Source organism: Thermobia domestica, chromosome 15, assembly GCF_964235325.1.
Source record: "Thermobia domestica chromosome 15, izTheDome1.hap1.1, whole genome shotgun sequence".
Classification (NCBI taxonomy): Eukaryota; Metazoa; Arthropoda; class Insecta; order Zygentoma; family Lepismatidae; genus Thermobia; species Thermobia domestica.
Window position 1 is genome coordinate 34084963 of NC_137468.1, and position 17902 is coordinate 34102864.

A 17902-nucleotide genomic window follows, 5' to 3' on the forward strand; every position below is an offset into this window, starting at 1 on the left:
AAATACATGATTCATGCAAAAATATTTTTTTTCTAATTGGATATTACCTTGTTTACTAATTTACGTAAGAAAATATTGAAACCTCTCTAAGGCGGGCACCTCTCTATAGCGGACAATTTTTGATTCCCCATGGTTGTTCGCTTTAGAGAGGTTTCACTGTAAATACATACACAAAACGCAAACGGAACGCTACATTAATTGTATAAACTGTGATAAAATATAACACTTATTATCATCTAATGTAAACCGCCGAGGGCGTCCCTACTTGGCCCCCTCCAGTTACTCGTATGGTCCTGATTTACGACAAAGAGCTACGCATTGTTATTTTGGGGATTAATGATTAGATTTTGTTCTCACGTGGCAACCCTGATTTTTCTGAAAGGTAAAAAAAAAAGAGAGAGAGAGAGAGAAAATAAAAAAGAGAAAAAGAAATAAATCTTTGTTGTCCGTAAAAAGACTGAATAGTGGAAGATTTCAGCCTTCAGTTGAATACCTTACGTGGTCAAAGGGAACATTTTATGTAATAATAGCTCGTCTAATGCATATGGGTAGACAGCATGGAAAAGTCCACAGTTCGAAGAAGAAAAGCGAAATCTGGATGACTCATCATTATGCGTCATACTAAAACTTTTTTATTAAATATTATTTTCTCTACAAAAGAGTTTAAAAAAAAAACTTGTTTCATTACGTCAGCTTGTCCGGTGATCATTGCAACGCTGGACTTGAAGAAAACTAAGGATCTTTACTGCTGTTCCTTTTCTTTGCTTACTAGCAATTTTTTTCTTTTTTCAACATGATTCCCTATAAAGTGCCACATTCTGTACTTTTTATCTTTCTTCTGTTTGACGACTGGCATTTTTTCTTTTCTACATATTTGGATTTACTTAAAGACCTGAAGTATATCCGATGTCCCCTATGCTGCTTAGAACAATTTTCCGCAACCGGTGTGTCGCGAACTATCTAGTTTAAGAAATTAATTGTCGAGACTTTAATAATAATAATAATAATAATAATAATATGCTTTTATATTAATTACCTAGGTAATACGTTTTTATATTAATAGTGCCGTATAATACATTTCGGTGTGTCGTGCTAAGTCCGTTTGGTTATCAATGACATACACTCGCAAATACAAAACTTTTATTATGTACAGTAGAAAACTACAACATTACATAACTTTTCAACATATTATCGCCATTCAAATTGAAGCACTTGTCATACATAACGTTTTACATGGTTTGAAATTCCTTCTTCCAAAAAAACTCCTGCCTCGGAGTGACGCACTCGCTAACAGTATTGTGAAGCGCATTGTCATTGTCAAAGTGGTGTGACGCAAACACTGTTTCAGTGCCTGAAGACGTGGTAGTGCTCGGCACCAAATCTGAACTATAGGGAGGATGGAACTGCTTCAAAAGTTTTTGAGTACGTCCAGTGGTGTGCGGGCGAGCATAATCGCGAATCCACACCACACCGGAAGTCAACATGCTTCGACGCTTCTTCTGGATGGCTCGTCTGAGTTGTAACGTTTGACGGTAGATTTCTGAATTGATAGTCGATCCATGCTCCATGAGCTTCACTAACAGTATTCCTTTGACATCCCAGAAGACAATTGCCATAACGTTTCTGGCAGACAAGTTCACCGAGCTGTTTGGGAGTTTTTTTTTTGTGTGTGTGTGTGTGTGTGTGTGTATGTGTGTGTGAATTCATACGACTCCACTCCATTGATTGCTGTTTGGTTTCAGAGTTCACGTACGACACCCAAGTTTCATGCCAGTCACAATTCTGTTAAGAAATTGTTGTCCTTCGTCGGCATAATGCGAAAGAAAGTTCAAAGCAGAACCAATTTGGTGTTTTTCGTGCTCCTCATAAAGGAGTTTTGGAACCGAATGAGAACAAAACTTGTTGAATCCCAACTTTTCTGTCACCAACTCGAACAAAGCAGTCCGAGAAATTTAGCGTGAAAACTGTTATTTATTTAAAATGTTAAACATACCACTCTATACTTCTGTGAGCAATTTTAGTACGTAAATCTTCTGATACTGTTTTCTAGAGGTCTCTTGTTTAGTTTTCAAATTTTCCCTCTATTTTAATTTTTAACTCTGGTATATTTCCTCAAACACATTCAAGAAATAGTTTACTTTAAAAAAAAACGCAACGATTTACTTATTTTGTTCTACATAACACCATACCATATTATAAAGAGATACATTTAGAATCTTCTCGCCAAGACGTTTGAATTGGAATCTCACACAAAAGATTTTACGAATCTTTGATTTATGCGTAGTAACAACATTGGTTTGCTGAATTTAGTCGCTATGACATGGCGTTATTGTTCAGGTTATTTCTCTTTTAGCGATATCTGAATCATCACATTCTTTCTTGCCGTTTAGATTCTACTGATTTTAACGCTATGGCTTTTACTGTTAGCCATATTGGATTTTACTTATAGTGTCACTCCTTAGATTTATTTGGTCTTAATCTATTGAGAAGACCTTCATTAAATTATATCATCCCCTGGAAATTTATTTTTTCAATATGCGAGGGGAATCCCAAAAATAAGTTTTTTAATACAGAGAAATGTTTTTTTTTTTTCAATAATATGTAGATCATTTTAAAGCTTGTACTTTTAGATATGTTTCTACCTAACCTCCATTTCGTTCAATGAATTTTTGTAGGCACTGGCCGTTTTGTCATGTCATGGCATGTCTATTTTGTCATATATCATGTATTTCATGCCATGTCATACCAACTCGCCGGCATGTGTTTGAAAAAGCGTTCAACCTCATCTCGCACCTCGTCGTCGTTGTTGAAGCGTGTTCCGGACACACGTTCTTTCCACTTAGGAAACATGTACTATAGTGACTGCGATGACTCGTGAAGTCTGGACTGTACACCAGTCATAGAACTGCTTTGCCTCACGTGTGATGCATCGAAAGAATTCGGCACGATTCGTGTAGCTGCCTTCCGAACGCCCACTTGAGAAAAACGCCAAATACCAGAAGTGTACCAACGATGGTGTCAAACTTAGAAGCCATGGCAAACGAGCGGGGGGCGGGGGGACTTAAAGAACTATAACGGATCACTAACAATTATTCTATTAAGCAGTAACAATAATAATAGAAAAATATAAACAATGATAATAACAATAATAACAAAATGACACGTAGCGGCAATCCGACAACACTGTAGCCTCGGGAGATGTTCTCCATATAGCGCAAGAGACGACACTGGCAGAATTTCATGGATGGGAGGTAACAACCAGAACACACCTTGCGTTCTATTGGATCCTGAAATTTGTAGATCTAGGTCAAGCTTTTACGCTTCGTTGCGATATCTATAGTCACTGGTTTGATCAATCTTTGATACTGTCTATTCGAAAATCGACAGTACCCTGTTTTCTTCTTCGCTGTTGATTTCCGACCAGCTGCAAATTCCCTACACCAGTGGCAAGATATATTTGACATTTATGCACGACTCGCCATATATTTTTCCGTCAATTGACGATGGATGTCAGTCAATTTAACATCTTTTTGCTTTCTAATACCGAACAACTGCACGAACTTCATACTTGGCAGTAGCACCAAGAGGAAGTTCCACTAGAAACGGCTGACAAGTCAAGAATTGTACTGCACGCAAACTTGTTTGGGAGTAGGGAAAAACAGTCGCCCGAACAATTTCCCTGCGTCCTCTAGCGCTTTGATAACAATTCTTTCGGGATGACTCGCATATCATTTAGGATCTCCGCCATATTGAATTTTGTGATATCATATATCCTGTGTTGAAATCATGACTAATCTATCCACGACAGCAGATTCGTGTATTATACCAAAAACAGTGGCAGAGTTTTTTTTTTTTTGGCTTGATTTGTGTGTAGTGTTCCTTTCAGTAACGAGGCTATTTAAAACATGGAGATGTGGGATCTTAACCACATAAGCTGCCACCGGGAATCGAATTCGGGTCTTCTGTACCAAAAGCGCAAAAACTCAGTAAGAGAGTGACAAGCGGTTTAGTGGAATCGATTCAACGTCCCAACAATAGGTTCCGTCTCCTCCCTTAACTCTCTATTCAAACCGGAAGTAGTGTAAAACAACCATTTCCGGTTTTAACGTTGATAATAGCAAAAATAGTAATATACATCAAGTTCCTGTAATCTATTAACGTCTCAAGAATGCATTTCATCTGCATCCTTAACTCTCCAAAAGCTGGAAGTGATACAAAATTCACTATAACTTCCGGTTTCAAGGTTGATCTATATAGAGCGAAAACTATAACTGACAGCAAGAAGCGTATTTTTTTTTTATTGATTCAGAAATGAAATGAAATCGTTGAGTTTTACGTCCCACTTTTATGCCGGTTAGGCTAAAGGAGACGGTGATGATGAGTAATGAATGAAATGGTGGAATAAAGAAAGTGGGAGGAAACGGGAGAACCCCGAGAAAACCCACGCACACGGTGTTTGTGCACCACAAAGTTCACTTGGCGGGGGCTGGGATCGAACCCGGGACTCCTAGCACTAGAGGTGAACGCTCTATCACTGAGCCACCGCGGCCCTCGAAAACTGATTTAGAGTTGTGAGGATATGTGCACCATCTTCTCTTCTAACCCTCTATTCTGATCGAAAGTGGCAGACATCAACCACTGCAGAATATATTTCAGTTTAACGTCCCACGATTATGTCTTTAGGCTATAGGAGACAATGATTAAGGTAAGGGAATGATGGTGAAAGAATTGGCAGAATGTAGGGTAGCCAACTCTGGAAAATAAAAAAAACCGGGATCCCCAAAGTTCTCTATGATATAGGTTTAAGTGTGAAGTATCTCTGTTCGGACCAGGGGAGGCAGAAGGGGGCAATTGCTCCCCCCTCCGAAGAGTTTCAGGAATACGTATACTTTAATCGATTGTCTACTAATATACTAGTACAAAACGTGAAAGTCTTATGTTGGTGCTGCACTTGCCCCTCTTCAAGCGAAGTCTGAAATGATGCCCGTGGTCCAGACCCATCCATGGGAAGGAAATGTACTATCGTGAACAAAAGTGCATTAGCGCCTGTATTGTGGATAATTCTTTGTATATACATTCACTAATAATCTTAATAGATATATTGTGCAATAAATGAGAAACTGAAATCGGCATTGATCATTTTATTGTATTTATCAGTAACTGTCACTTCTTTAAAATCATCGAAGCAGATGAACAAAAGTATATTAATCTTTACGTGACAATTTTGGACTTGGAAAAGTAAATTTATTTTTTAAACTTATACGTCAATGACAGGAAATTCCTTTAAGAAGTCCTTTTTCACTCTCAATAAATGTATAAAATTCCTTACAAGTCAATTTCAAATTTTTCCTGATACAGTCTCTATCATCTCTTTAAAATTGTCTATACAGATGAACAAAATATGTTAACATTTGATAGATGGTGAAATGTGACAGATTTGGATTTACAGAATGAAAGTTACTTTTTAAATCTTCTTCGAACTACATACATATTTGAAAAACCGGTCATAAAAGGGTTTGTAAGAAGTTTGATCGGTCACCGGCTTAAATCAAAATAACAGCAATATATCAGGCCAGGCCGGTGAAAAACTTGCCAGTTAGCAACCCTAGCAGAATGTGAGTGTGGAAGGAAACGAGAGTACCCCGAGAAAATCCACGGACACGATGTTCACTACAAACTACTTGCCCGGGGATCGAACCAGGGACCCATGCACCAGAGGTAAGGTTTCTACCACTTCGCCACTGTGCCCCCCCGTAACGACTTCCAATTTTAACGTTGAGCGCTATAGAATAAAAACGGTAATAGATAGCGAGAAAGGGTTTTCTGCAGTCAATTAAGTGTCCTAAGGGTATATTCCATCTCCATTCTAATCTCTCCGGTTTCAGTATTAATTGCGAAAATATCACGTCATAAAAAATCAAACAACTTCCGTGATCCGTACACATGACACTGTTACTTGTTTTGTTGCCTTTGAAATTCAGTTATCTTAAGATACGCCATTATGTTGATTTACGTTAAAAGTATATTTTGAGATATGTCAAAAAGTCCGTAACTTCCGGGTTTAGAGATGAAGCATTTTATGATGTGATAAATATAAACTACCTCAAATTGGCAATAATTCAATGTTGAAAGAAGAGAGAAATAAAACCTTAGATATGTCGTCACATTTGTCTGTCTAATGATTTATTCTACCACATTGGCGTTTAACGAGAAAACAAAAATCTCTAGCGTCATTTCAGCATTTGTCTTTGGAAGAGGTAAGACACTTCAGTGACATTAGTGTAACGTTTTTTTTACTACTATATTAGTGTACAATCGCTAAACAGTACGGACTTCAAAAACTTATGGGTTGGGAGCAATTACAACCTAGTGCCTCTGAAAAAAAAATACCCAAAGATGAAACATATACCAATCGATTTAACTAAAATAGGTAAGTGTAAAGCCTCATGAGTAGTTTTTTGAAAAATTCAAGTACAGTAAGTCCTTAAGAGGCCTCATCCCAGCGAAATTAAAATACCGCTAATTTTACAGTAATTATGTGATATCTTCAAATAGATAAGAGATAATAGAAATGTGGAACAAGAGCGCCCTAGACAATATTATTTTGTATGAGGTACCGTTATCACAAGTCACCTAGTGGATTTCCATTTTCAGCCGTTTAGAAACGCGAAAATAAATGTCGATGTTCTATATCGCTGGAAATTGAAAGCAGATAAGTGAGTCGTGATAACGGTATCTCATGTAAAATGATATTGTCTAGGGCGCTCTTGTTCCACATTTCGATTATCTTTTACCTATTTGAAGATGTCACATAATTACCGGGAAATGAGCGGTATTTTAATTTCGACGGGATGAGGCCTCTTAAAACTCGGCATTCGGTAATCCGGTAGTCCGGATAACTCGACACATCCTGGCATGGCGCAAAAAGTCCGCGCGCAGACCCGTTCAAGTATTTTCCTGTGGTCTGTCTTATCAGGTAAATTACTGTTTTTCATGTATTCATGCTCATATGTGAATAATGCGCTGTGTAGAGAGTGCAGGTTCAGCTAATAATAATAATTAGAGCCCGGATTTCCATGCACAAAGAAACCCCGAGATATGCATACAAATATGCACGAAAAGCACTAAAATATGCATTAAAATTTAACATATGCACTGAAATATACGCTAAGAAAATAAAATGTCAATTTTTTTTTTTTACAAAAACTATATCTTAATGATCTCAGTTCTCTATGTAAAACAACGAAAAGTTAAAAACAGCAGTTTTAAAATTAGAATTTAGCTTAATGTTTTTAAACATCATTGCATAAAAACTTCACTTGCATAAAAATTTCCACTTGCTTAATACAGTAAGTCTAAAATGAGCTTAAAGAATCTGTCGATCTTTTAAAAATTTCACATTTCCAATTCAGAGGAACTAAAATTGTTATATTCCTTATACTATGATTTGGTACTTTAAAACCCATGTTTCGTGAACAGTATGCACTGATATAAATAATCTCTGGTTTTTCTTTTTTTTTTTTTGCATGAATACTTTGTCAAAAAAAAAAAAAAATCTGTTCGTAAGACTCTCCAAACCCCAATAATCATTCCAATATTCAAATCCACAGTATGTGAATAGTAGGTCATTTTCATCTTAAAACATAGAAGTCGAATAAAGCAGATTTTATGTTGCTTGTCAAAGTTTTACTTGTTACGATTACAATCCACCTAAGTGTAATTAATGGTATATCGTTATTCGTGCTTTTGAGGAAGAAGCCCTTAGCTTTTCAAAATAACCAGATTTTTTTTTTTTTTTATTTATGTAACCCTTCTCCAAATTTTAGTTTTTATATTACTTCTTCACATTTAACAGGAATCAGGATTAGGGGCATTGATTGATGGTCTCTTGAATGACGTATTACTGTATTTGAAGTCCAAATATTTTTGCAAGGGTTGATTCTTTTTTTTTTTTTTTTTTTTTTTAAACTAGAAATCCGCATGTTTAAAATGGCATTTTGTGATTATGTAACTACGACGCAAAAATTGAAATATGTGGTTTCCAATTGCATATGTTTGCCTTCTTTCACGTTCATATGAACAGGCATTTCATGGTTCCTCGTGTTCGAAATAATGCTGGTTACACTGTATTCTTTGCACGCTATAGGACGACCCTCAAACTATATGCACTCTCTTTCCCCCCAGATTCATATGAGCTTTTTTTTTTCTTCTTATTTTGATGTAAAAGGCGCCATAAAAGTTTTCCCTTCGTATCTTGATTTCTTGCCTCTAACACTCTCCTGTAACCCAACTATCGTATGTGTTGGGACATTGGCTAAGAAGGAACTGTATCATGAAGGACGTGCTAGAGGGTGTGGTGGCAGGAAAAAGAGGGAGAGGGCGAAGGAGACCAGGATGATATGAAAACAGAAAAATCGTATGTAACGGTTAACGGAAGACCGAGGAGCATGGAAACTTCTTAGCTGCGACAAGTGACCTGCCAATAATGGCAGAATACCTATGAGGATGGAGATGATGATAATTATGATGATGAAGCTCTAATAATACTGTAGAGTTTACGTTTACGATGCGCATCTTTTAGTTTAAAGGACATAATAATAGAATATAGTATTTGTAAGATAGTTGATGCTGAATATGATCATGTCACGAAAGAGTTCAAGAAAAAAGTGTCACCCATATTGTGCCCTACAAAGAGTAGCTAATCAGACCGCCGTGTTCGTTTTGTAGCAATATCTTTCTGATTGCAGCTTACAGGAAGCATTTCATCTAAACGGATATGACGTATAATTCCCGGAAGCTTTTGATTATGCACAGACTGACATTATATATTGTATTCTTAAATGTGCTAGTTTTTACCTCCTTAACATTTTCATATTGTGTATGTGTCAACTCATAATGTGTCGCATATATCGTGTTCATTGGAGACTTACCGAAAAAATTCAGTGTGTGCTAGTGTTCAGCTTAGAAGATTTATTGGTTTTCAAGGTTAGTTAATTATGCATGCTGTAATTATTGCAGTTAAGAGCAGTGATTATTTTTTCGATGAACATGGACGGTCTTTTATTATCTTATTGTAAATTCCGTAAGTTTTCGAACTATGATTCTATGGATCATACTATGAACTAGTCTACAATTTAGCCTTGTTATTTTGTTCCAAGACAATATTCTAAGTAAAATCTGTACACGACACTCAGGCCAGGATGGCTCAGTGGTAGACTGCTTACCTCTGGTGCGTAGGGTCCTTGATTCAATCCTCGGACAAGTAAGCTCGTGATAGACATATAGGGATGCACACGAGACGAGTCGAGACAGGATTTTCCTGACAAAATTCGAGTCGAGACACGGCTCTTCCAATAGAGAAATATACATTTTTCGAGTCGAGACACCACTTTTAGAGCACATTTTCGAGACGAGACAGCCACAAATCATGTCTCGTGCGCACCTCTAATGGACAACATCGTGCCTTTGCGTTTTCTCGAGACACTCCCGTTTCCTTCCACCTTCTCACTCCACAAATTCTCCCATCATCATTCAATTGCCTAAATCATCGTCTCTCTTAGCCTAAAGGGAATAATCATGGGAGATTTCATTTCATTGAAAGATTTCTTTTTCACTATGGCAAAGAAAATGTACACACGCAGAGAAAATCGATCCTTAGCAATTCCCACTGTATTTGCCAGGGAAGACGATATTCCTCGGCTGTAAATAAATGGTTACAGTTCTCATTTTGGAAGTGAAAGACTCATATTGGACTCAAGATTTGGGACAAGGCCGTAACTTGAGGGGGGCAGGGGGCAACTGCTCCCCAGGGAAGCTCCCTGCCGTTCGAAGGGGCCCAATTTAAGACAAATTATCATTTATAAATGAAGCATCAAACAGGTTTACTACATTACATAAACAAAACAGCACACAAAAGGTAAATAAAACAAAAATGAGTTATGGACCCATTTCAATAAAAAAATATCTACTATTAGGGTCCCTAGAAATAATATTTATTCGTATAGCTTTGAGATTTGTCAATATTGTTCTCTTAATTTGTCATGTAGGGAATGGGTCCAGGAGTGTAACTAAAGGCTCCACAGACTTTGCCGTGCGGGAGGGCCCACAGGCTCCGGGGGCCCACAAAGAGTAAGAGAAAGATGGAAAGAAGGGGCCTATTTTCGAATTTTGCAGAGAGGTCAAACAACTTTTTGTAGGGGACCCAAATATGCTTGCCCTCCCAGAAACAAATCTAAGTTACGGCGCTGATTTGGGGGCATGTTTGCTCAGTGGTACAGCGATTGTGTCTAGTGCGTGAAGTCCCTGGTTCGATTCCGAACCAAGTGAGTTTATGGAGGACAACATCGTGTCCTTGGGTTTTCTCGGGGTACTCCTGTTTCCTCCCAGATTCTTATTCCACCAGTTCTTCCATTATCATTCACTTGCCTTAATCATCGTCTTGCTTAGCCGAAAGAACATAACTGGGGGACGTTAAACCGAAATATTTAATTTCATATTCAACACTTTATCGTATTTTGCTAGATATACAGTACATAAATATTTTTTCCAGCGCGCTTTTTTGATTTTTCAAAAACTATGCATCAAAATTTACCCTCAAAAATGTTATTTCATTCAACTCTATCGACTGATACATGTCTTATCTTTGCACAATATTTTAGTTAATCAGAAATTTAATTGTAATAGTAAACACACTTTTAGCCTATACCTCATTACCCGTGTTATAGTATATATTGTTGTCCTGTTAGTGTAATAATGAAGAACTTAATGAGATTATATTTCTGTATCAGTATCAGTAAGAAACATGATTCTTGTATATTATTTTTTGTATGTTTCTCCATTTTGTCGAAAACTACGCATGAGGTTTTTATCATTCTGTTCAGCTCAATGAGATCTTTGGATTGGTATAAGTTAGGACAGTGGTTCTCAACCTAATTCCTATCACGACCTCATTTTATCACATCCTTGTACCAGCGACCCCCTTATAATTTTTGGTTTGTAATAAGCTTGTGTGGGATTTTTAATATATCTATTGCGGAGATCCCACGATATCCATCTATTTCTATAATAGTAGAATCCATTTCTTGTAAATAGTGGATACAGTAACTTCACTAAAAGCGAATGGATTAAAATCAAATTTGGTCAGTTCATTCATATTCAACTTATCTTCGCGTCTCCCAGGTTGAGAAATCCTCTGTTAGGGTGACCATATATAGAAAATAAAAAATACTCGTGCCTAAACGGTTAACATTCGTGCCTTTGGTGCGGAAGATCCAGCTTCGATTCCTGGCAGGAGCTCATGTGGTTTAGATTCAGGGGCGTCATTTCAGCCTTCGCTTGAGGGGGGCAAGAGCACCACCGACATAAGTATATTGACGTTTTGTACTAGTATATTAGCAGACAATCGATTAAAGTGTATGTATTTCTCAAACTCTTGGGGGGGCAATTGCCCCCTCCTGCTCTCCCTAAATGACGCCCCTGTTTAGATTCCACATCAAGCTGTAGGTCCGCATCTAATGTAGCCTCGCTGCTAAATAGGACGTTAAACTCACTCAGAAAACTGGTATAATTTGGCAATCCGTCTACGTACAACGTCTACATGTTATGTCGTTATTTATGCCACAGTGAGGAAGAAGTATCTCGGTTATCTACTTACGGAAGGTTATCGAATATCAGAACACGAAGATTACTACAGAGCCAGGGGCGGATCTAGGGGGGGCGATCGGGGCGAAAGCGCCCCCCAGAAGAGGAATCTTCCTTATTTTATATATAGAAATAAAACCCATCCCAAATTTTGGAGCCCTTAAAAGTAGCAGTATGACAACCCACCGCCCCCCCCAGAAGTCGGTCCTGGATCCGCCCCTGTACAGAGCCGTCTGTTCGAAAAAATATAAAATGCTTTGTAAAATTTTGGATTAGGAGTTATATTTCTAGGTTTTCGGCATCTATGGCCATGTTAACCTGTCACGTATGAAGGATGGCGCCCCTCAGCGATAATACTATCCGAGGAAAGGAAAGAAAGAAAGGATTTGGGGGAGGAAATCTGTGAGTTTAACGTCCTATGTTATGCCTGTTAGGCTAAAGGAGACGATGACTAAAACAAGTGAAGTTATGATGGAAAAATTGGTGGAATGAGAAACTAGGAGGAAACGGGAGTACCCTGAGAAAACTCACGAGCACCATGTTGTCTGCTACAGACCTACTTGGCTGAGTATCGAACCAAAGACTCCACACATCAGAAGTAAGCGCTTTGCCGCTGAGCCACCGTGTCCCTAGGATTGGGGGAGGAAAGAAGCGGGCTGGCAGCTATATGTTAGGTACCATCTCGGTATTTGCTTGGTGTGAATGAGCAAAACCTCACTCAGGATGGCTGGCCCGAGAAAGGTTTTACACTTCTTCGACCTAGTGTCTTCACCGGGAATCGAAGTCGGGACCACTCGCATCAAAAGACAACAGCGTTAGCGACTACACAACGCAGGACAACTATAACATTTCGAAACGTATCCAAACAAGGACTCAACTATGAGGTTTTAACATACTTAAAAATTATCCTATGTAAGTACGAGTCAAAGACGACATGTTTAAAAAAAGAAGAAAGAAAAAGAAAAGAAAGAAAAAGAAGAAGGAAAGGACATTTTGATCCCTGCTTGCATTTTTCTCGGGACATCGGACGACTCAGAAGAAAGGAACAACTCGTTACGGGTCTTCACTACAGCGAAATTAAACTACCGCTAATTTTTGAGTATTTCTGTAATATCTTCAAAACAAATAAAAATATTCGAAAAGTAGAAACATAATGAACTAGACAATACGATTTTGCGTGTGATACCGTTATCACAACTCATCTATCTGCTTTCGATTTGCAACTGTAGATAGATTTAGCATTTTTTGCGGGTTCTGTAAATAGCTGCATACCAAAAGCAGATAGGTGAATTATGGTAAAGGTATCACATGCAAAATTGTATTGTCTAGTTCACTACGTTTCTGCTTTTCGAATATTTTTTATTTGTTTTGAAGATATTACAGAAAAACTAAAAAATTAGCGGTAGTTTAATTTCGCTGAAGTGAAGACCCTTAAGAACAAGACGTCTGGGCACCTTAGTATACGTCACATCTTTAGACATATTTTTTTTTTTCCTTTAAACGCTTACGATGTTGTAGAATGTATTTATTGTATAAATACGACTCATCAATTTGAGCATTATTATTTATTGTATATATATCGTTTCTTCGTAGTCGCTCTTATACATTGCAGTAGACAGGAAAAATGGATATTGAACAGACTTTGTCAACACATACCACCTGTAAAGTGTGGTTCAATGTTGATTTTTTATGCGAATTCCATATTTAGAACACATACGTACGTAGTACCCACCCACGACACACGCATTCGGAACAACGTGAATTTTGCAGGAGGACAGACAGTGGTTGTGGGTTGGTACTAAGAGCTTTTTTTGGCGAGGATTTTTTTTCATTTTTATGGAGGTAAGCAAATAGTGGTAGAAATTCACGAAGACATTTCCTTAAGATTGTTGAATATTTGTGCCATCTTGGAACTTTACCCTATTGTCTTTTTTCTTCTCTCTCACTGAAATGAACAGGCAGTTTAATGATTTGATTTTAAGTAGTTAACAGTGTTGAATACTCCTGCCATGTTTATTTTTTTTTAACATTGATTTCTATTGGAATATTTGTTCTGTTTTCTTTAAATTGAATTGGAATTTTATTGAGATTTGACTTTACTTATCTCTTCTTCAAATTTATTTCAATGTTCCTTTCTTTATTAAAATTAAATTTTGATCTATATTATTCGTATAAGCTGCGTATAAATCGCAGCCTGCCGTATATGCTTCGCACTCAGCATATACGAAAGGGGGTAGTAAGTAACCCAAGGGACTCCATGGACCCACGCAGTTAATTCAGGGATTACTTTTTAAAATTTTTATAAACTAAAAAATCCACAGAATTAAAAACTCGGCCTTAAAACTTAAGGCCTAGTCCCAAAAACAAAATTGCAGCCAGTGCTTTGTCACTTATTAAATGATATTCGAATATTCTTCACTATCAATAATTTTGTCAAATATTTTCACCTATCAGTCCTAACGACTTTCCTGCAGCCAGTGCTTTGTCACTTATTAAATAATATTCGAATATTCTTCACTATCAATAGCTTTGTTCAATATTTTCATATATCACTCCTAACAGCTTTCTTTTTTCTTTAATCCATGTGGATTATGTAAGAGACACTTCTTAACCCTTTAATTGGCAAGCATTGATAGCATTACTATTAAAACATTTAGTTTGGTTTTATGGTTGAACCATGTCTTCCTGATCACAATTTCGTAATTTTTGAAGTATTTTTGTACTTTGGTTATAAAATACAGGGTGTTTATTTCAAAGCAACATTGCCATAAAATAGGTCTTATCCGTAGCTACTTAAGCAGTATTGACCTATTACGGTCAAATATAAGAATGTTTTCAGTAATTAGCAGCAGTTTTGTTGACATTACAAAGCTATTGTACAAAGCAAGAAACCACAAATTAAAAAAAAAAAATGAAAAAAGAACTTTCGTGGAACGTAGGAGATTGAGCTTCTCTGTACTAAATTTGACTGTCTCCTGTTAACGAAGATTAGAAATATCTAAACAAGCGACCCGCAAATCATGTATATGAATATTGTATGAAAGCAATAATGCCTATTAAATGATCACTGAAGTTATAATTGGTGCGTATGACGTAATAGAATGCGATATTGCTTGAGAGCAACAGTGTCAAATAAAGGGTTAAAAACTTCCCGATGTCTCCTGACTTTTCTAGTAATTCAGTTACTTTTACAATTCTGTCGCCCATCGAAACATACTTTTTCTTTCTTTTCACCCCTTCTGAATTCAATGCCATCCTCTTAATCTTCACATCTGAACACTGGCGTCTCTGGCATGTAAAATTGGCGGGGGGGGGGGGATCTGAGAAATTTATTTAAATGGTACTACCTAGCTCAACCTGTTTATTATCTTCGATTCCATTTGTAACCTCCCTGCTTACCTTCACGGACCTCTAACGCAGTGGTTCTCAAACTTGTTGTTATTGCGACCCACATTAAATAATAAAAGGAATTTTGTGGTCCACCTACTTTTGTTCAAATACACATTGACATTCTATGTAATGGTTGTAGTAAATTTCAAAGCAATTATTTTTTTTTCTAATCGTATATAATTCCAGTTCGTTCAATAACAGTCCATATCAGTGATTAACATGAGATTTATTTGGGGATGTTATGAAAATCCCGAGCGACCACGCATGTTACAAAGTAGAGATGCAAAAAAGCCGGCTTTTTTGAATCGATGGTTTTTTGCACATAAAAAGCCGGCTTTTTTGGGAAAAAAACGAGAATTTTGGAAATTTTGGCTTTTTTCATTTTCATGATTTTTCTGTTTAAATAGCTTTCTTATAGTATACTCTAAAGTTAAATAAGATTCCATGACCTGAATGCCATATTTCGCTCTGGAATTCACCATCATGATGGAGGGAGCACATGGTTTATGAGTTAAAGTAAACATAAAGTACGTAGTATTTGAGGGCAATTTTAAAAGCTATTTAACTTGATTTTAACTTCTGAATTATCGACATTTTTTCTTCACTAGATCATTTCCTTTTAGTCATTTGTTTCACTTCTTAGAGCTTAGTACTTTAGCTTCTAGCACATAATTAAACTTATGTTTTTCAATATATCCATCAGAGCGTACGTTTTTCAATATATCTATCAGAGCGTACTTCCACATTTCCGTTATACTATAGCTGTGCAAGGATTTAACAATAATCTTCCAGACACAACCTTGAATACCATTTGATAGAAATAATCAGTATCGGATTTAGAAAAATATTTGGGAGGGTTTTTTCTGAATAATGTTTGTTTTTTATAAAAATTTATAACTTTTATTTAAGAGGAGCTTAAGTTTATGAGTACAGGCATAACAAATATTTCGTTTCGTTTGTATATTCAGCTATAATCTTCCAGATACAACTTTGAAGATCATTTTATACTGATAATCAGTGGCGGATTTAGAAAAGTATTTTCGGAGGGGCTTTTCTTACTAATGCATAGTTTTTCTAAAAATTCTTAATTTTTTATTTGAGGACAGCTTGAAGTTTATGAGTAAGGACAAAACCAATATTTAGTTTGTTTTAGAAATTCCGTAATTTCGGGGTAGAGGCTTCAATCCGGAAGACATCCCCACCCTAACCCTCTTCGCAAATCCATCACTGCTGATAATTAATAATAACAAAGATTTAAAAACGATTAGAAAGTAAGTCGGCCAGGACTCACAGTACACGCACTATCTCTACATTCACAGATGGAATTAAGAAAAACTTTTGTCAAAATGGTCGAATGCGGGGTTGAATCCCGGACCTCACGATAGAAGCGCGAAAGCTAACCACTCACTCATGTTTGTTGTGCAGTTGTGCTTAACTTAAATGTATTCTCTCTCTCTCTCTCTCTCTCTCTCTCTCTCTCTCTCTCTCTCTCTCTCTCTCTTTCTTTCTCTATGGCCACAAAAGCTCTCCATTGACTTCTGTCGTTATCCAATTCAATCCAGTTTCTATTCTGTATTCCTATTTCTGCTAGATCCATCTTAATATTGTCCTCCCATCTGGGCCTAGATTTTCCTAATGGACGTTTCCCGATTGGATTTCCAGTTAAAAATAGCGTTCCTACTTTCTTCCATTCTGGCTACATGACCTGCTCATCTGAGCCTCCTAGACTTGATGACTCTAACGATGTTTGGTAAACCGTATAAATTATGTAGTTCCTCCTTATAAAGTTTCCGCCATTCCCCATTCCCCTTCCTCTTGGATCCAAATATTCGTCTCAGAGTTTTATTCTCAAATAATTTCAGTCTGCGTTCTTCCCTCAGCGTAAGCGACCATGTATCACAACCATAAAGCATAACAGGCATGATTATCATTATATATATTTTAAGCTTTAAATTCCTTGACAAAATTCGCGACAACAAAATATTTTGAACTGAATAATAACAAGAATTTCCTAATTTTAGTCGACATTTAATTTCTTTGTAGGTATGATTTTGGTCTGGTAATACTGATCCACGATATTTGAAAGTATCCACTGTGTCGAAAGTATTAATCGATATTTTAACGCACTCATAATTTGCCGTATTACGATCCTTGTGAACTTCCTTGTATTTAGATTTCTCTGCATTTACTCATGTCCCTGCAAGCGTTTAATAAGGCCTCTGCATTTCTTTCGATTGTTCTCCTATCAGACTTACATCATCAGCATACACCATAACCTGGTGAATACCATTCAACTCTAGGCCCTGGTTCCTATCTTTGATTTTTTTTTATAGCGTACTCCGGAACAAAGCTGAATAATAACGGCAATAACGCATATCCTTGTTTCAGGCCAATCTCGACGTGGAAGCTCGAATTTTTCTACTCGAACTTTACTCTGGAATTTATTTAAACACTCAATAAATCTAGCTTTTCCGGTATTCCAAATTCCGTAAGAATGATGTACAATGTTTCCCTCCTTACCGAGTTGTGAGCCTTTCTAAAATCAATAAACAGTTGATGTACTGGATAATATATGCCCATTTCTTTTCGAGTATTTGTCGAATGGTAAATATCTGGTCGATTTCGACTAAATTCACACTGATAATCTCCAATAATTTCATCTGCGTATGGGGTCAATCTTATTAATAGAATGTTAAGAGAAATGCCTCGATAATTATTACAATCAATTTTGTCGTCTTTCTTGTGAATTGGAACAGTGATTGATTCTTCCACTCTTTTTAAATGTACTCAATAGTTTTTCTTTTTTGTAGAAAAAAAAATTCCTAACTATATGTTGAATTTTCTTGTTAAAAATTTAGAAACCTTCAGCATT

The 17902-nt window shown here is 36.8% G+C and overlaps 1 protein-coding gene across 3 annotated transcripts in view; it reads left to right on the forward strand.

The window, feature by feature from the left end:
• The window catches only part of GlcAT-P (Glucuronyltransferase P), a 261409-nt gene that overhangs the window by 104126 nt on the left and 139381 nt on the right, over positions 1 to 17902 (forward strand). The window contains exon 1 of one of the 3 annotated variants that reach the window (XM_081739554.1): positions 8865 to 8985. The exons of the other annotated variants lie outside the window; for them this stretch is intronic. Coding sequence (XP_081595680.1) covers positions 8881 to 8985 — 105 coding nt within the window. The 5' untranslated portion in view covers positions 8865 to 8880. Of the gene's footprint in view, positions 1 to 8864; positions 8986 to 17902 lie in introns of those variants that run through there. 3 annotated transcript variants of the gene reach the window in all.